This window comes from Thermobia domestica, chromosome 5 (genome assembly GCF_964235325.1).
Source record: "Thermobia domestica chromosome 5, izTheDome1.hap1.1, whole genome shotgun sequence".
Taxonomy (NCBI): Eukaryota; Metazoa; Arthropoda; class Insecta; order Zygentoma; family Lepismatidae; genus Thermobia; species Thermobia domestica.
In genome coordinates this window covers 119,369,703-119,391,530 of record NC_137458.1, presented here as the reverse complement: position 1 = coordinate 119,391,530, position 21,828 = coordinate 119,369,703, and the positions used below count along the sequence as shown (strand labels likewise).

General features: G+C 34.8%; 1 protein-coding gene across 1 annotated transcript in view; it reads right to left on the bottom strand.

Moving 5' to 3' along the window:
* LOC145686074 (serpin B3-like) overlaps positions 1-21,828 on the bottom strand; it is an 82,803-nt gene that overhangs the window by 10,811 nt on the left and 50,164 nt on the right. Inside the window, exons 2-6 of the mRNA XM_081758990.1 lie at positions 15,109-15,224; positions 9,945-10,121; positions 7,004-7,217; positions 2,369-2,583; positions 547-732 (exon numbers count right to left, since the gene is read on the bottom strand). Of these exons, the coding sequence (XP_081615116.1) occupies positions 547-732; positions 2,369-2,583; positions 7,004-7,217; positions 9,945-10,121; positions 15,109-15,224 (908 nt within the window). The remainder of the gene's footprint in view (positions 1-546; positions 733-2,368; positions 2,584-7,003; positions 7,218-9,944; positions 10,122-15,108; positions 15,225-21,828) is intronic.

Genomic DNA, 21,828 nt, shown 5'->3' with positions numbered 1-21,828 from the left:
GAATAAATTAATATATTCCACGAAAAATTTCTCGTGTGGGCGTTTCTGCATTACAGATTATATAACGTTTTCTTTTCCTTTTTCGAGATCAAAATATAAAATTGTCTTCAGGTATTAAAACAGAACGAAGAATATTTTTAAATTTGGTAAATAGAATTATATTTGAAATTACGTTGTATTACTTTTCTTTGAAGTGTGAGGCTGTTCCGGAAATATAGCCTATAGCGAAAATTATGTTGTATTCGCATTTCGTAGGTTATGTGGTGATAATATGAAATACAAATAAAATAAAATATCTTTAAGAAACAAATATAATTATAATGGTGGAATTCTATCCATACCAAACAACTTTTCGCGTGATTTCTAATACAAATTATATACGGTATATAATTTTCAAATACAAAATGTTAACTACCAAATTGTTAGTTTAAAAATTAATAATATTGTAACTAGAAAATTATCTATGTTGCCTCACTGGAATATATTTTCTAAAAGTTCAATGGCATAGTTATTTTTAAAAAGGATTATGTATGTTTATGAACTTACATGCTTAAGAGCAGGTACGAAACTTGTATCAGTTGAGAGTTTGAATCTTGGAAGGTTCAAGACTACCCTTTTTGTTGATGTTTCCTTCATCATGCTGCTGAGAATGTCTGGCGTTAGTTTGGATATCACAGTGTCCAATGCAAACTTTTCATTTGGAAGTACGAGCAACATGGAAAACTCTTCTCCCTTTAATTAAATAAATTAGCACAAAGTAAATAACATGTATGGATATATACATTTAATTCGTTTCTTGACACAAACGAATATTAACATTTTTTTAATTCAACATTCAACATTCAACCTGACTAAGAATTTCTTCGTTTCTTCACTGTTACCGAGAAGGCATAACGTTTCAATTTACTTAATTATCTAGCACTTTATTAAAATGTAATTTTGCATATAATCCCAATGCTTTGATCATGTTATATAATATATGTTATATGTTATTATCTACGCAGTAGTCCTTTTAATATAGATATTTCAAGACCTATCTTTCATGCAAATGTTTACGTAAACATTTAAGTCTTAAGTTACTAATGCGTCAAACTCTGTTCAGTTTATCAATTGACATAGAATACAAGCAATAGTTTATAAAAGCATTTTAACAATCATTAAGTAATGGTCGCTCTGAGCATCTATCTATAAAAACAAAAGACACGACGTATATAGATTTGAAATATATGTAATGCAAATAACAAGGAATCAGTTAGCATATATCAAAAATATAAATAAAAAAACATAAAGGGATGTAAAAGCTAGCAAAAATTGTTTGGATTTATAAGCAATTTGTAACAAGGTAATGTGGGCATTTCTCTCTTGTAACTCTTACACGAAATAAGATTTATTAAATACATAACACCAATAAAATTAACAATTTATTAAAAACATAAGCTAATTTAAAATTCAAGACGTTAACTAATACAATAAACAAACTTTTAATGGCATGTATCAAAGTATATTTTATTGAATGCACAACACTATTAACCATTTACATGCATCAAATTTTCATTTTATGAAACAATTTTTGTTTACAAAAGAACTTAGGCTCTAAATGTATGTAAGCAAAGTTACACTGCTAAGGGTGAAATATAAATTACAATATTAAGATTTTTGAAAATCTCAAACTTCCGTCGATGTTTATATGATTATTGTTTATATTGATCGCCATACACATCTGTACCATACTTCGCAACATTGTGTCCGTGGATTTTCTCGCCGTGCCCTCGTTTCCTCCCGCATTCTTATTCCATCAATTTTCCCATCATCATTCACTTGCCTTAATCATTCGTCTAGGCAAGTGACCTTACCCCCTGGCCTTGAAGCTAAGATAAATTAAATTGCTATTAAATATCACTCTTCTGAGGGCACATGCTTTAGCAGATGGTGTTCTAGTCTCCCTCGCATTCTGATATCCCTGAACAAAACAGTCTGGAAGAAACCATGTTCTGTTAGTATTTTTCCTACTTGTACAGTATTAAATAGAATTATAGAAGACTCAGTGAAAACATGATGCTAATCTTTGAAATTCAGCGGCACCAATACACTCCATAACATATGTATAAATAGTAGCTGAAGACACGTATTAACTTATTATTTAGTGTTCACAACGTCTGTAATTATAGATTGAAAAGTAATGGGCAAGTTGTTAACAAAACAAATTTAAAATTTATTTTTTTAAAAAATTTCAGGCTTAAAATGGTTGATAGATAACATATTAAATAGCCAACTTCTCTCCCTTAACAAAAACTAGTGAATCATGCACACGCCTTATTTCTGAAAAAGATTCTTCCAATCCTCTGGAGCTCTTAACAGTTATACTTACATCAAAAGGAAGCTCAACCCATTTGGCATTTAACGTAGGTTCTTCTCCTGCTCTGAATAGTCCAACTTGGTGCATCATGGGAACAGGAATCTCAACATTATGATTTGGTGTGAATGGCCCTACGATCGTTCTGCTAGCATTGAAAGTTCTTAGCCAAACTCCTTTGAAGTAGATTACATTAGTCAACAGCAGCGAAGTCTTGTCTGACAGTGATGCTGAAGAAGAAAAAAAAAACAAATTGGTTTAGTTATATTTGGTATTATTATATTACAAATTATCAAAAATATATATAATAGAGGTAATTATAAATACCTCCATAATATCAAATTCATTTTAAGATTGACCAAAGTAACTATATAGGTCTAAATTTTCAACTACAAAGTATTATTTGTAGTCTTTCTCGCTAAGACTAAATCATCTTCCAGCCAGAACTATAATAACTTCTTTTCAGTTTAATAGATGAGAAATTCAAAAATCAAGTAAATGTTAAAGTAGTAGTATGAGCAAGATGCTATCTAGTACAGAAAATGTTCTAAATATCCTTAAAATTCTATTCCTAATAAAGATTGATTTCCTTTAAAGTATACCATAGCCAAAATATAACCTTTTCTACTTATAAAATATTATAAACAATGAACTGTCATTATCGAGTTGTCGTGCTAATATCAAGAAGTACAAGTATGAGTCTTAAGTCTTGTAATATTCTGGTACACAACCATACCTGTATTTGTTACACTACTATCAAAGCAGATTAACATTCAAAGTATAGCCCCTCGTATTGAGGTGCCTACAGCCATCTTCCTGCCAATTCCTCGATTCCACGTCGATACTTAGTTTTGTCCTTAGACACAAAGAAGTTAGTCACCGCTGTTCACAACTCCTGTTGGTTGGTAAAGCAACATGATTTCAAGATGTGCGCCATAGATCGAAACAGGTAGTAATCCGAAGGAGGAAGGTCAGGACTATATGCTGGGGGTGGCACCAGTTCGATTCCATCAAGATCCTGAATTTTTTGTGTGTATTTCTCACGCGTAGTGTGGTTTTGCGTTAGCGTTTTACAGCAGGGCAGGACAATTCAGTAATCCAGGATTTTTTTTTCCGTAGTGCAGTATATATCCGTTCCAGCTATTCGGAATAACAGTTGGTGATTGGTATTAATGGTACGACTGTTAGAAACGAACTCGAAGTAAGTTACTCCCTCATAGTTCCACCACATACAGATCATGATTTTACGCTCGAAACGGTGTTGTTTGACTCCCGGTTCTGGAAGTTGGGCCATGCTTAACCACCGTTTTTGTATACTCGAATTTCGGAAAAACATTCACTTTTAGTCACATGTAATAATCCGTTTTAGAAAACGCACATCACACGGATTTTAGAACAGTTGTCGGCACAGATCCAATCTGCTCTGGGACTGAGTTGAGGTCAACTCATGTGGCACAATCCGGAAGCTCCGTTTTCCTAATTTCGTGAAAGTGACGCACTACAGTGGACTGGGACATGCCGAGTTGATTTGACAATCGTCGTGTGCTGGTGGATGAATTTTCCTCAATGACATATCGTATGACCTCACAATCTGTTACACAAGGGAGGCTAGACCTTCGTTGGTCTTCGACATATTTACAAAGTACACGAAATTTCTGGAACCAACAAGTAGCATGGTTACCCTTTCGCATGACAAATGTTTCAGGTTGTCCGAACTTAGTTCAAGATAGGTATATGAATATATATACCCGATTTCCGGGTTGGTAGATAGATTCTCCTTAAATTTTGATAACTTGAATTTTGAACAGTGACACCTTCGGCGCCCTACCCTCGAGCTCTGCCCTCCTGTCACCTATAGCTCCCAATTCGCTGAAGTTTGCCCCCATGACACCTACAATACCAAACCTCCCGATTTCGGGTCTGCTGATTCCTAGTTAATCTGAATACTGCTATAGACACAAAATGAATATAAATATAAACTAACAACTGTATAATGTTTTGTAATACAAGTTCGTTTCCAGTTGTGTTGAATGCAGCTAGTAATCTAGTTTCCGAAAAGTAAGTCGAGTCTTGGATTTCGATAGTCCATTGAGCCACTTTATTAACTGATAGAGTAGAGTGTAGAAGAGAATATGATCTCTGTCATCAATTCTAAGACCATTTTCCAATTATTTGGTTTGTAGTCAGTAGTAGATTGTGTTCTTAGAGCCAAGCAGACACCTAAAGGAAAACGTCGGGTTTCTAAAGGAATTAATCACTGAACTTTAACTACATAACTATCTACATTTATACATCCATTGAAAGGATACTTAAGTGTCTTCTAATGTAAGCTTTTTTGAATACACTCTGTATTTACTCAAAAGTGTGTTGAAAAACATTCGGTCTCGTTATAATATACAGGGTGTTAATGAGCTATACCGGCAAATGGTAAGAAGTGATTCCTCACATCAAAATAAGAAAAAAATCTTATGAACCTGTAGAGCAAGTGCATAATTTTAGCGTTAGGACCGTTCATGAAATGAAATGAAATCTTTCAGTTTAACGTTCCACGATTATGCCCTTTAGGCTAAGGAAGACGGATGATTAAAGGCAAGTGAACGATTATGGAAAAAATGGTGGAATAAGAATATGGGAGAAAACGGATGTACCCAGAGAAAACCCACAGACATAATATTGTCCACCACTAACTTACATGGACAGGGATCGAACCAGGGACCCAACGCATTAGAGATAAACGTTCTACCACTAAGCCATCGTGCCTCCCGCTAGGACCGTTCTAAACGTTGGGATAACTACTCTGCAACACATGCTATTTCGAACACGAGAAATCATAGTGTGTCAATATCAGCGTAAAGGAAATCACACATCTACCATCCAAAAAATGCATATATCAGCAATGTGCAATGTGTGCAAGGGATTCCCTATAGAGTATAATTCTTACACATGTTCCAAACAGAATCTCTGAATTAAAGATGGGTCCAACGTAGGCAAAAGGTAAGCTTTGATAGCAGTGAATACGTAATGCGACAGCAGGAAGTCGAAAGTGTTTAAGCTCGCCAGCTTCAGAGTTCCATGTGTTAGGAATAATGCATGCTACGTTGTATTGTTTCACGGTATATTTCACATATTTTACACGTATAAGTGTGAAACACTATATCGTAAGACGTGTTGTTCGAACGTGAGAAAGCATGGAACTAGCTGCCCTTAGCATTTGCGACTTCCTGCCTATGCATTCCATGTTCAGTGATATTAAAGCTTACCTTTTGCCTCTTTTGTACCCACCTTGTAGTCAGATCATATTTGGAAATTCTGTTGGGAGCATGTCTGGGAATTATGTTCTGTAGGAAATCCCTTGCGCACATATAATATATTGCTTAAACATGCACTTTTGGATGACGTATGTGTAACTTACCTTACGCTGATATGAACAGCAACTCCAAGGTTCCTTAAGTTCGAAATAACGCGTGGTGCAATGTAATTTTTCCACGCTCTAGAGAATCCTAGATTTAAAACTATGCTTTTTTCCTTAATGTCTTTTTTTGTTGTTTGTTAATTTGATATAAGGATTCACCTCTTACAGTTTGTAGGCATATCTTTGACTTCAGAAATCATCTCATAGAATATGTGAATGAATTTGAGAATCATCCTGTATTTTGGCCTTCATATTCAATGTCATTTTAATTATGTAGGATTGATTGAAATATGGTCCTGAATTTACTTTTTATACTTAAAAAATATTTCATAAGTAAAAATATTGAAGTCTTTGCTACATTATATTGCCTTGTGAAGTTTTCTAATACAATGTAGTTACAAAAATATTGTATTCCTTATTTGATAACATATTAAGCTTTTTCGTAAATAATGTAAAGAGAGCAAAGAAATGAAATTTATGAAGTAAGTAATTTAGTATATACCTAGATATACAAACTGCTGTTAAATAAACTAATGCCTGTTTCTAAATTTTCTGTTATATCCAACAAATCTGTGGATACAGATTACAATATTATGCCATAATTATTCATCGTTTAAATTTCTGCACTATATAAAAGGGTTTCAAAACAACTGTTCTGTCACTGTGCAGCCTATTATAAATATTAAATATCCTATTTCTAAAATTGTTATAATGTTGTTATTTATTTAAGACAATTAAGATAAAGAGGTGCAAAGTGTTGTGAAACGAAATTCCAAGTCCCAGTTTAGTCGGGACCGTCTCGGGTTTTCATCATCTGTGCTCCCCTCCAAGTTGTTCAAAACTCTCAATGTCAAGGTTTTTCTCCAAAATTAAGTTAATATTGTTCGTGTGATATTTTAAAAATACAACTTTCATTAGTAATTCTTGGTGAATATTGACCTATTACTTAATTAATTCTGGTATTTAAACAATATACAAGTATAAAACTACGACTTTTCTGTAAATTTTCATAGGGTATTCCGGTTTTCACTGTAATTTTTCATACAGTGTCTCAGTTTTTTAGTACAAAAATCTGGGAGCTCTGAGCATACTTTCCCCCGTTTGTTGTCTGGTTCAATCGCTTACATACAAAAAGTTTAGACATTTTTCCAGTAACATATTTCCTAAAATGAAAATTACTATATCCCAATCTACTTTGGAAACAACTTAACTATGTTTTGAATAACAAAACCTCTTACCTGGGGAAACTAGGTTTGGTATTCTGTGTTTGGTTATTACAGATACCCAATCGTTTATTTTCTTTGTTGCGCTTATCTTATGATGAAAATTCACTGTTTCAACATCAGCGAGAAAATTTCTAAGCAATACTTCTTTATAATTCGGTAACAGCTCAAAGTTTCTGTCCAGAAATACTCGATTGCCAAACTCTAGGGACGACTTCGATTTTTGTTTCTGTAATATAAATAAAAGCAATTATATAGGATTCGTTTAAAAGAAATAGACAGATTAAACACTTTACGAATCAAACTTTTCGTATTATCACGAAGCTTTTAGTACTGTTTTATAGAGAAACTCTTTACAAAATCTTTGAATCGAATTGAATAATATGGCCACTAGCCAAGTAGAAAATGTTTTCTGAGTGTATTTACAAATTCTGGCCACCAAGAAGTCCTGATTTAACACCATGTCAGTTCTTTCTGAGGAGATACAGCATAGGTCGCATCTCTCCGTCCACTTCCTATAAATATAGATGATCTCAAATAATGCATCACAGCAGCTGCCGCAACTGTTGACATGGATATATTGGGACAAGCTTGGGCAGAAATGTACTATCGCATTGACGTCTTTAGTGTTACAATGATTTACACATAGCATTTGTAACTTAGGCATGTAAACTTCAGGAGATACTCTTTCAACTACGTGAGTAATTCAGTCATGTTATAAAAACGTATTGAAGCTAGAGTGTAGATTTAGTGTATAGATTCATACATAAATTCATTGCATATATTTTTTTTTCAGTAAATCGACTCTCTATATCATAAACAGTCATTTTTGGGGTGTGGACTTGCATTTCTCTGTGCAGAGTAACTTTGGGAAGGCTTCAGTGTACATACACGATAAAAAATTATTGTGCAAAAGATACTAACCAACTTGTGTTAAGTGACCTCTAAAAAGCAAGAATTCTTTTTAACCGAGTATGGGTAGAAGCATAGCAGGGGTCCCGAGCGGTAACGAGGGAGTGCGTCCGTAGGGAGCATGTGCGTGAACGACAGATATATATATATATATATATATATATATATATATATATATGTGTGTGTGTGTGTGTGTGTGTGTGTGTGTCTGACAGAGAGAGAGAGGATGTGAGAGGATAGTGCAATACATACTACATGTTATAAAAACGCTTATCTTTCGTGTTGGTTTACGTATTTGTACGTTACTAAAGATGTTATAGGTAATATAATGATGTGTTTCCATTGCTTGCACATCTGTGTTCTAAAATAACATAACACATTATATGTAAATTTCACTATGGTTGCGTGTCATGAGTTAGCACACCTGACTTCAGATGCTTCACTCCACTTCGTTTGCTGTGGTTAACGGGCAAATCCGTGCTTAACAGATTTGATACATGTATTTTCGAGTAGATATGCATTCACGGTTTGGGTACAAAACCTCGCGGCCAGAACCTCGCGGCGACAACCTCGCGGACCAAAACCTCGCCTGGCCAAAACCTCGCCTCCCAAAACCTTGCGGCCCAAAATCTCGCCAGGCCGAAACCTCGCCTGGCCAAAACCTCGCCGCCCAAAACCTCGCGGGACAAAATCTCGCCGGGCCAAAACCCCGCCTGGCCAAAACCTCGCCGCTCAAAACGTCGCGGGCCAAAATCTCGCTAGGCCAAAACCTCGCCACCCAAAACCTCGCGGGCCAAAATCTCGCCTTGCCAAAACCTCGCGCCCCAAAATATCACCATACCCAAAATCTCGCCTGACCAAAATGTAAATGTTCCAACAGATGATAAGGATGACGGTATAAAAGACGATGTTTCAGAAGAAGTATCACGGGTATTTGACCAAGTCCCGCGATACCATATGAAAATTCTATTTCTGTATTAGAGGATTTCAATGTGAAGGTAGGGCGACAGGATGTTTTTAAACTGGTTATAGGGAAAGAAAGTCTGCATAAGGAAAGTAATGACAACTAACGAGGTTACTTTCGTGAACTTTGGAACATCCAAAAACTTAAAATTTTAACAAAAATCTAATAATATTTATGAAAATATGAAACAATATATGAGTTTTTACGACGTCCCTTGATTATGTCCTATAGGTTAAAGGAGACGTAGATGACCAGGATGAAGGAAATGATCGAATAAAGAAAGTGGGAGGAAACGGGAATAACCCGAGAAAGCCCACGCACACGATGTTTTGTATCTTATTATTATTATTATTATTATTATTATTATTATTATTATTATTATTATTATTATTATTTGTAATGTGGAATTGCATATTAGGAAACACATTGGGTAAATTTTAAAGAAAAGCTTCATTCGCGGCGAGGTTTTGGCACGGCGAGATTTTGTCCCGCGAGGTTTTGGGCGGCGAGGTTTTGGCCACGCGAGGTTTTGGCCCGGCGAGATTTTATCCCGCGAGGTTTTGGGCGGCGAGGTTTTGGCCCGGCGAGATTTTGTCCCGCGAGGTTTTGGCCGGCGAGATTTTGGGCGGCGATGTTTCGGCCGCGAGATTTTGTCCGTATACCATGCATTCACAGATAAGAACATAGCATATCTAGATTATTTACATACTGGTCTATTAAAATATTATTTCAAATTTGTGGTGTCTATTTTACAAATATGCAGCTCCGTACAGTAAATCTGCACCGAAACTGATGTAAATGCCTTTGAAAGTAACTATTAGAATCAATCTACACTTTTAAGTGACGAATCAAATCATATATATCGTGACAAATACTACTATGAAAATTATATTCCCCCTATCTGTATTTAGAATGGATTATTATTAGTAAAATATCGACTGTAAAGGTTATAGTGAAAGGGATTATAAAATATTTTGTGACATTTAAATTAAGATTATTTTAGAATTATTGTGCTTTGATCGATCCAATTTCTAAAATAATGTAATAAAAGCCATGAACTTTACTTCACATAAGACTTACCTTTAACTCTAGAATTAAATGCCTAAAAATCCTCTTAGATGACTCTTGTTCCAAATGCAATATATTTTGAAGTTGTTTCTGAGAATTCTCTCTAGCTCCTTGCAGTAACATTGCAAGTAGTGCTGAAACGCTTAATGGAGACATTACTAAATTTCCTGGTTCTTTCTCTAGTTGCAACTGTAAAGAAATGCACAAATTATAGAGGCAAAAGTTGAATTGGAAACAAAGAATTTTTGCTTCATAAATCAGAAGTGTGGCATAAATCAGTTAATTGTTTTATTATTTATTATCGCAATTAACCAATAGACTTCCCAGATTTTTTAAAACTGAAAATCGGGATACTCGTAGACACATATACATCACAGAATCATCATCAAAACTAATAGCTTAGTTCCTGTAACGTGGAATAAAATTTAATGTTTTACGTATATTGGTAATTTGGGTTTCCCAGCAGCCGAGTGACTAACCTCGATGGAGAAGGTTCAAATATAATATATATAATAACAATGATTTACATATTGCAGATTCTATACAATACTTAATTTCTCCGAGCAAGACTCGGAGAAGATTGTCCACGATTGAGGCGGGTAGGATCTTCATTCTTCGTGAAAATGACAAATATATATATATATATATATATATATATATATATATATATATACATATATATATATATATATATATATATATATATATATATATATATATATATATATTAAATATATATATATATAGTTGAATAAGGAGTGCCACATTCTATATATTCGTACATTAAAACAGAATAGGACTAAGCTATATTTGAATAATATTAGCTATGTCATGTTAATATGAATTGTCCTACACAATCTGTAACGGAGTTTCATTTAATTTAATAAATAAAAGCGATAGTTTTGTGACTTTATACTTACTGATCATGATTTCCAGCACAAAAATATAAATAAATAAAATAAAATAAAATAAATAATTAAAATAAAACAATCTCACTCTTTCTTCATCTCGAGAAGGAGCTATTGCAGCCCGCAGAGAATGCGAGAAAAGAAGAAAATATAAAGATCTGCTCGATAGATACATGTTCGTGCCCGTAGCCATTGAATCTAGCGGCATTTGGGGCCTCGAAGGGCTCAATTTCATCAAAGAAGTAGGCCAACGTATTGCACACGTTACTGGTGACAAGCGGGCTACTACTTTTCTGATACAACGTATCAGCATAGCAGTTCAGCGAGGAAATGTGGCTTCCATTTTAGGTACATTACCTCCTGGAAAATTATTAGAAGAAGTTTTTCTTTTATAACTAACTGTTCAGAATTTGATATTACGAATGTTTAATATATATTTTCTTTTTCTCTTTCCAACTTTGAATTTGCAGTGATATAATTTAACATTCTATGTACACTGATATACCAACCAATATATGTATTTGGTTTACAGTTTCCTTCCAAGTAAATCTTAACCAATTAAAAAAAAAATTAAAACAATGTATTCTATCATCTAGAAATCAATAACTTATTTGAACCATGTTTCGAAGGAAAGATAATTCAAATAAACTATAGCATTCTTTCGCAGGAGATATGTAAGAGTACATCACATTCAAGGATTTGTAACGGAGTTCAAAGATATGTTTTGATCACATGTCATATAGTTTTAGTTAAAGCAATGATACATAATTACTTTAAGATCTATTTGTAAGCTTACTTGTGGTTGAATTAAACATTTCTTTGTTCCTTTCTGTAGAATTCAGTCAAATTTTACTCAAATTTGCCTGTGAGAATGATTTTAGTTCAGCGTATATTCAACAGCATGCCGATGAAGAAACCGACTAACTACGTATTAAATCAGGATCCGAACTTCTCAAATTTAACTTACCAAACAAGCACCGGAAGTTCTAGGATTATAATTCCTCGCATTTTAAACCCACACAGTGATGCAGCAAAGTTAAGGAAGAAAAGTTTGCTTTTAGGATATACTTAGCTAAATATTTTCTCAAACTATAATCGTTTGGACACAGTACTTTTTTCCCACTTTCTTCAGAACATTATAATTATTGAGAAGTTGCAACTTTATTAGCATATCAAGTTAAAAAGATCAAAAAAATTCTATATTTCTAGTTTGAAAAACAACCAATATAAATAAGGAACAGAGGCAAATAAAAAAATGTTCTAGATCAACAAATATTTTTCTTTGACTTTTATGCTCTTGTAAAACGTACTAAGTACATCAATTCTTTGTCGACATCTTGAAAACCTATATTTAGTGGGGAAAAAAAGTATTTCAAAAATAAGACTCCTTCAATCGATATAAAAAGACAACTTCATTTTCAAATATTTTTTTAGTTTTCATTTCCGAGGTACAATGTGCATCAAGTGAAATGTTGTTTCTCATGGGCACAGTGAATTTTCAACTACCATAAACTTTTCTCCATGGAAATCTACTTCAACGCCGTATCCAAGAAGATTACTGTGTCCTCTCGTAATTTTTCAATAAGTAGAGAATTTTCCTGAAACTCTTATTTAGTATATAAGTGGAAGTACAAATATAAACCGAAATCAAAATACGTTTATCAAGATGTCATTTATCTGCAACTCATTAGTAGCATGTCTTCTTTAAAAAATTATGTAGATGATGGAAGTCAAAAACCAGTTACACGAATCATATTTTAAACTCCGATGAGGTACTTTCCAATTAAATGTGGGATCCGAACTATTCCCACCCATTGAAAACCAAACCTGGACCTCCTGTAAATTACGTGCGGTTTGCCACGACTCGTTTTTGTTGTTGTTTGCTACGGTATTATTCCTACTGATTTATCTTATACCGTAATCGTGAAAGTTTACACAAAATCGACTCATAAGCTAAATGTTAGCAGATGACTATATTATAACAATCAAATCTACTATATTTATTAAAAGAATACATACAAATGATCCCAGGCAGGTTATTGCATTACTGCGCTATCGACTGTTAAGACCAAAGTTAAAATTAGTCGAGTCCAAGTACTCGGGATAATCATTTGTGTACTTAGAAATCCAGAAACCCACTAAACGCGTTTTAAAATAGATATGACGTACAATTTATCATAGCCAAGGTTGAATCTAGAATTATCAACAGGACCATCCAATAAAGGCGGATGACAATCCCGACAAATGTCGGGAACCCGGACCTTCAGGGGAGAGTGTGATAAAAATTATCTTTTTTTTAATCTTTCATAATTTTCCTCGGGGTTCGATTCCCGGCGGCAGCTCATGTAGTTCGAATTCTGCATTAAGCTGTAGGTCCACGTCTCATGTAGCCTCACTGCTCATGTAGCTAAACTCAAAAGGAACGAAATTTATAATGATATTTGTTAGGGCCCGGTACTATTATACCAAATTGGGCAATTTCTAAACCTTAAGGTAATTTGGCCAATGTACCTCTGCCAAATTTTAAGATGAAAGCATCAATGTACTCATGCCTTATAAAAGAAAATAGACCCCTAAACACCAAATTTTAAGATGAAAGCATCAATGTACTCATGCGTTATAAAAGAAAATAGACCCCTAAACACATTCATGTGTTCATATCTTATATATAAAAGAGAACGCACAAATCCTTTGTTCCCTCATCACGCTAATACGGCTGAACCAATTTCTTTCATTTTTGGGGGGTTATTAGGATTTGGACCCTAGATGGTTTTTATCATATCACTTTAATTTTAAATTACCAGTGTCTTGAGATAATTGACCATTCAAGTGTCCATAACGTACAAATCCTTTGTTAGTTCATCATAGGTAAAAATAAACGTATTTATATGCAACCCGCATGACCGTATCACTCGGCGGGTTAACATAAATGACAGGCGATATAATGTTAACATTTACTGCAATCTACTATGGTTTTTATCACATCACTTGAAAGCGAAAAAGTAAAAATTATCTAAGTAACAAAGTTTATTGCGTTCCGGGGTGACCGCAGCGAAGCGGGGTGAACGCTGCTAGTATAATAATAAAACCCTCATTAAAGAGAAGAAAATTCGGTCAAAAACCTCCGAAATTTAAATTTTTGGCAAAAATTTTATCCATAAAAGGAAACGAATGGACCACCCAAATTTATGGTGATACATATTAGGGTCCTATAGTGCTATATTAAATGTTTAAATAGAACAATATCCAAAATATAAGGTAATAAAACCTCATCAAAGGGGGGTCAATAACCTCCGAAATTTGATTTTCTGGTAATTCTTTACCCATGAAAGGGAACGAGGTGAACCATCCAAATGTATAGTGGTACATTATCGTCACATCTTGAAAGTTTCTATCCAAACTTTATAAGTTTCATACTTAAGAAAAACTCATCATGGTCTATATAGTACGTTTCAAAACATTACGTCGTCAGTACAAGGAAATGTTCCAGGCACTCACGAAGAGCGGCTCTTAAGTGTGGATTACTTGAGTTTTTACAATTTTTTCCCCAACGAGACGGTTATTACCTTCAGGCAAATATATGTCACGAGGACTTCATGTTTTGAAATGAACTGTAGACCCTATATTATAATGTACTGTGAAAAATACTTCAAACAACTGTATTTGTCCCAGGTTTCTTAACATAATTATCCGGAGCTGAAATATCTCGATGAACACTTACTCCGAAAACGCTATCAACCATGACATCCAAACAAACACCTTTTAACAAAAGGAGATATTGAAGTAATGTAGTTTTGAATTTGTATCCCATAAAGTGATTACATCAGGGGAAAATTACTGACTTGAGATAGCCCAGTCACCAGTCTGGCCCACTTGAAATGGATTTATCCTCTAACAGAAATATTAAAACTTTATCCGACGAAATTATCTATTTCAACTAGATGACGCCGAAGAACATTATAGCCTATACATATTTATACTGTACATAATGAATTTGTGTGACGTCTATGGAAAATTACAATTTAGAACGTCCCGATTCCATTTTTGTTCCTGAACCAGGTTATTGGCTTTTATTGTTTCGTCATGCGAAACAACGATTACACAATCTTCAACAAGGAAACAACTTTTGTACAATTGTGATTCACTAGCAAGGGATACAACATAGTGCGCATAACCTTCTTCTTCTTCTTCTTCATTTTACGCAAATCTGAGATCCCTCTTCTTTTAATTCATAAAAGGAAGGAGAGAGGGTGAAGGATGTGGCTTACCTTCAAAAGATCTACAGTAAATTTTCTGCTTGCTTCTTCCATGTCCTTCCCAACATCCGGATCCGCTCTGCTAGGACACGTGACAAGGAAAGTTACCATTACAACGATCATGAAACCTGTGCAAGTAATAAAGGAAATTACATTAAGTCATCCTCATTAACATTAATTAAATTTAAGATTTAGTGTTCTTGTAGAAAAATAAATATATACAGGGTGTTTCAAAACAACACCGACAACGTTTGGAAGGTAATTCCTGACACCAAGATAAGACGAAAAGTATAGACCGACTTTGGTGCACAAATTCTTCCTTTCGGAGTTATAGGCTGCCAAAAACATGAAAAAATCAACTTTAAATGTCCATAACTAGAAAACTATGGCACCTACCGTAGTCGGGTCAAGACTTCGCTTAGGAACTAATATGTGCGCTATGCAAAAATCCATGTTTCAGAATCCTAAGGTATTCACGCAACAATTTTTATTGAGCCAGTTTGACTACGGGCAAATAATTTAAAGTACTCACCAAATACCTCTGAAAAAATATTGATCATGTACCACAGGATTCTGAAACATAGATATTCGGATAGGGTACGTACTACTTTCTAAACAAAGTCTGGACCCACTACGGTAGGTCTCACAGTATTGGAGCTATGGACCTTTGAAGTTCTTTTTTTCATTTTTTCGGCAGCCTATAACTCCGAAAGGAAGCATTTGTGCACCTAGGTTGGTCTATAGTTTTCGCCTTATCTTGGTATCAGGAATCACCTCTCAAACGTTGTCGGTGTTGTTTTGAAACACCCTGTATATTTTGACTATACGGGAGAAGGGAGGACATTAATACAATTCTTTAAAATTCGCGGATTCTGTTTTTTCTATTAGATTTATAAACACATTTTTTAGAAACTTTATTTTGCTTGAGAAAAATAAATAATACCGTATTTATTTTGGTTTGGCCATCAATTTTGCGTTATGATGTAGCTTTGTGAGCAATGTTCTTCACACCTGTCCACTGCGGAAAAATATCAACGCGGGTGTACTAATGTTCTCCGTATACCACTGCTCCCTACCTATTGGATAAGAAGTTACTTTATGATAAAATGAAATTATCTTATTTAATATTGGGTAACCGTTCTGTTGCTACACAATGGTGTCAATTGCCTTAAAGGCGTTCTTGAACGTAACAAATTTAGCGGAATCGAATTTAAGGGCATAGTGTAGCTACACCATGTTTGTTTCTTGTGTTTCTTGCTTTTACAAAATGAATTGGCATTATCTAGTAATTTTATATTACTTAAATTACTTTTTATTAGATCTAAATATTAAAGTTATATAAAAATTTACTTTCCATGGAGTAAATGATATTTTTAAAAAATCATTATAATTCCAGTTCATTTGAAAGGAAACAGAAAATTAATTGTCCATATAATTCAATGGGCTAAAAAAACAAAACAAAGATGGCGTTTGCTATTCAACACTGTTAATAAAGATAATATCTTGTTTGTATTTTGATGCGTCTCACTCAATGCCCCTGTCTCTGTCTACTCCTTTAGAATGGAATTTCAAAGATTCATATACATACTTGAAATATCTGTATTTTCTGTATCAAAAGGTCCAATACAAAATTTCATGCCTGTTCAAAAGAAATAGGACAACAGTGAAGTTTTGGCACCCCCCTGTGTGACCTACAAGCTTAATTTCCAACTACTTTGGCCTTCCACAGGAGGTGACTTGTATTACATGTATGTATAAAAAATTATCCCGATCCTCATATCAGTTTATCCGTGATAGTGGGACCTAGAAATTCATGTTCTTTGAGTATAATAAATACACTTTGAAACGCTATATATATACTATATTCGCTGTATAAGAGTCTTCCATTTCTCTGTTTACGTGAAAGTAGGGAAAAAGATACACGCACAAACACAGATACATAAAAAACACACACATATATATTCATACGGACATGCATTAGAAAGAGAGAAAGAAAGAAAGAAAGAAAGAAAGAAATTTTCTATTTGAATATAATCGTTTTATGATTTGCTTTGTTGCTATACTAATTCTGTGTATAGAAAAAACCTGTACATAATGTATAAAATAATATAACAATATTTAGCTCCTTTAATCTACAGTAAATATGCTGTTAAGTTGCCAGAAATATTTATCGGGTCCTAAAAAATGATCATCTTGAGGTTTCTTTAAATAAAGAAAGCAGATACAATCTATCATTACGGCAATTAGTGTTTATTCTACTGTATCCGCAGAAAGACGTGAAATCTGCTTCTACTACTTATTTTATTGCATTGCCGTTCAAGCAACAACGTTCTTTGGGCAGGGAGTCAAAACCTCGCGCTCATTAGATATGCTTGAATATGTGTTGACTATATGCAAATGTAGTATTTGGATACATGTAAATTTTCCCCAATAATATTTTCATTTCATTTCTACTCTTTAAGTTTTCAACTCACCGAGACCATACAAAACATTTTTTTTTTAAATCCATGTACTACTCATCATTTCTATTACAATCCCTGGAAGAGTTAGCAACGCCTAACTTGATATACAGACATCTCATGGTACAAGGTGAGATGATTACGCCCTTTCGGGAAACGCCCTGAACAAAGGTTACTATTATATGAAACTATTGTGGACTTCTGTGTCATACAGTAATTGCGAAATAGTGAGCCGTAGAGAGGTTCGGACGTTGAATATCCTTCACAGAACCTAAACTTATGCAGTTCTGATACATTGAAAAGGATTATCTGCAGTAACTGTGTGCGGAAGTACGTAAATGTAACATTGTAAATTTAATTTAACATGTAAACTTGAAATATGTAATAACCAGACAGTGGCATTCGAAAAAAATACAACTTAATGTTGGGTTGGGAATACTGTTAACCTCCTTCTGGTATCACAAAGTATACCAGAGAATATCCCCCTCCCGACCTGATGCAAAATTTTAGTGTTTTTTTTTTTTTGTCAGCTTAAAAGTTACAAAGGGTATAAAAATAAATGGTTAAACAGTTGTACATATATATATATATATATATATATATATATATATATATATATATATATATATATATATATATATATATATATATATATATATATATATACCACATGGATGCCAAGTAACCCCACTCAAAAAAATGGACTAACGATTTCATTTACCTCTATAGATGGACTATTTAAAAAAAATACTTTTATAAAGAGTAAATATGAAACCATAAGCTTCGTAGTAATGGTTTTCATTGCCAATATAGCAGAAATATGAATTGTTATTGATATATTGAATTTCAAATATATATGTCATTATATCATATGCCGGAATTATATATGTCATCATATCTCTCCTGACTTATCACTATCTCCAATTCTCCCTCAAATTCTGTCTCCCAAATGATAAGTTAGACAAGATTTTTTTATTAATTAATTTCGATAGTGGCATTACTTTGGATGTTCACTTCTAACGTGGTGATATTTTCCGTCATTCGATTTTGGTCTCAGCTGACTTTTCGGGGCATCTTCCACTCAGCTGACTCTGTTCATTACTCTCCTGGCTGCTCTCACCTCGGACTTAAACTTTGCGACTGTGAATTGCACTTCGTAACTTTTACATGCACTGGTGACGAATACAGTAGGATACCAAAACCGCTGGATCACTCCTGGGTTTAATATCTCTCTCTGTTGATCAATCACATCGTGATGCTTCCTTGCAGTGGCGTGTAGTTAACATTTTACGAATACGTAGTTATTTTCAAAGGCAAAGCACTCAATGACTAGTGCTTTGTGCTGGAATGGCCCAAAGATAAAGCTGACAGACCTGGTATTGAAAATCATGCAAAAAGTTGACAGAAAGAGTCGTAAGTTGAGAAAAGAGAAGGTTCAAGGGTAAACAGTGCTGATGTGTTGTTATCTGATGTGTTCTTAATATAACTAGCTAAGAGAATTTTCTGTGTCGACAATCGCATAGCAGTGCAATGGCCTTTTGAATGACAATGTACTTGCAGAGGCTAATAACCGTAGGTATTTACCAACAGGTGGACTCTGGTTCGAAGATTGACAATGGCTTCTAGCTACGTGACAATATATATATATATATATATATATATATATATATATATATATATATATATATATATATATATATATATATATATATATATATATATATTAGCATCAATTACCCGCTTCGCCGGGTTAAATTAAGCGAAAATAGTAATGTGTTCCGTTAGTTAGCCACTTTTTACTATTATTAAAGCGCTCTCTGACATCGGCTATTTTTCATGATTTTCATATTTCTCTCCCCTTCCCTCCTATGTTGCGTATCTGAATTTAGATTGAAACGGTATCGGAAGTGTCACTCTTCATAATAGCGACATGTAAACTATGGATTTGGCACTTATATCGGTCATTTTCGATGACTTTTATATTTCTCCTTCCTCCCCTCCTCATATTACGGGGCAAGGCATCGGAAGTGTCATTGCTCTTTTCAGCGACTGAAAATTACGGATTCGACACTGATAATGGTAATTTCGATCACTTTTATATACCTCCCCGTTCTCTACCCCAAGTTGCGGTGCTGAATTTGGATGTAAACGGGTGCAGAAGTGTCACTGTTCAACTCAGGGACCCAGAAAACATTAATATTGGTCATTTTAGATTTTATATATATATATATATATATATATATATATATATATATATATATATATACAGGGTGGCGCGTATTGTATCTACCAGTTGCAGTTGGCAACCCTGATCAAATGCGCGTACGAATGCTGCGCATGCTTACGGCACTGAATAGCAGGGCCTCTGGCAATTAGTTTACCATGGAGCGGTGGTCTGTGCAGACGCGAATTGCGGCGGTGGAAGCCTTTATCCGAACCGGTTCTGTCAGTGAGGCTCAGCGGGCACTGCGACGAAACAGTGATGATCGCCATGTTGCTATACCCGAGAGACACAGTATTCTGAGATGGGTGAGACAGTGGCGGGCCACAGGTAGTGTTGTGAACCGGAAATCACCAGGTCGTGGACGAAGTGTTCGAACAAATGTAAACTTGGAACGAGTGCGCGTAGCGATGGAACGCAGTCCCAAACGTTCAGCACGGCAACATGCACGAACATTACATTTGACACGACGTTCATTGGGTCGTTTGCTGGGTGATTTGAAGTTCCATCCGTATAAACTGCAGGTGGTACAAGAGTTGAGAGCCATTGATAAGGAAAACAGACTCAATAACTGCCAGAACATTCTTGAGTTGATTAACCGAGATCCACTGTTCCTCCAACAACTTTTGATGTCCGATGAAGCAATCTTCCACCTGACTGGGTATGTTAATAAGCAAAACTTCCGGTATTGGTCTCAGGAGAATCCTCGTTCATTACATGAAAAGCCTCAAGGTAGCCCAAAAGTTGTGGTATGGTGTGCAGTTGGAATGTGTGGCATTATTGGTCCCTATTTTTTTGAGGATGACGCCGGACATGCAACAACTGTAAATTCCGACCGCTACTGCCATATGTTACAGACGTTTCTCATTCCGGAATTGCAGGAAAGGGGTGTGATCAATAACGTTTATTTCCAGCAAGACGGTGCTACGGCACACACGGCACGCCAAAGTATGTCTATACTCAGAGAAACATTTCCAAACCGCGTGATATCCCGATTTGGCGATGTCTCATGGCCATCCCGTTCCCCAGATTTAACAGCTCCTGATTACTTCCTCTGGGGATATGTTAAGGAAAGGGTCTTTGCCAATCGCGTGAAGACAATTGACGAACTGAAGACTGCCATTCGTCATGTGATAAGTTCCATTTCACAGGATACGTTAATGCGTGTGATGAATGCCTTCCCACGTCGCCTGCAGCAGTGCATCCAGGAAAAAGGCGGACATTTACAGGACGTTATTTTTAAAGTTTAGTGAGCTCCTTCGACAAGTGTTGTACAGTGTACAAATTGCCAGTCCATATACTTATATTCCATAACAGTTTTGCATTAAAACTTGCATAACACACCTTTGTATTTTCATTTGAAGTTGGTAGATACAATACGCGCCACCCTGTATATATATATATATATATATATATATATATATATATATATATATATATATATATATATATATATATATATATATATATATATATATACCCTCCTCCTTCCCCAATCTGCGGGGCTGAATTTGGATTTAAACAGCATCGGAAATGTCACTGTTTATCTCAGCGACCCCAAAAACTAGAGATTCGATACTAATATCGGTCATTTTCGATCATTTATAAAAATTTCTCCTCCTCCTCCACTCCTACTTGCACCAGCAAAGTAACATATAAAAGTCATTCCTCAAACCTCATCTATGTTGAAAATTTGATCGAAATCGGTCATGTGGTTCAAGAGTTAAGTTTAATTCATATATATATCCCTTCTCCTCTCCTAAGTTCTACCGTCATAGTGATATCACAAAATTATCTCAGGTCCGAACTTCATCCTTGTTGAAAATTTGTTGAAATTCGGTCGGTTGGTTCAAGAGTTTTTAAGTTTAATATATTTTTATATACGTCTCCCTTTCCTTCCCCTCCCCAAATTTCTATCGACAAAGTGGTATGATAGAAACCATTCCATGTTTGAATCTCGTCTATTTGGAAAAATTCAGTGAGATTGGTCGGATGGTTCAGGAGTGAACTTACAGAAGCAGTCACTTTATCTCTTTTTTTTACATATACCCA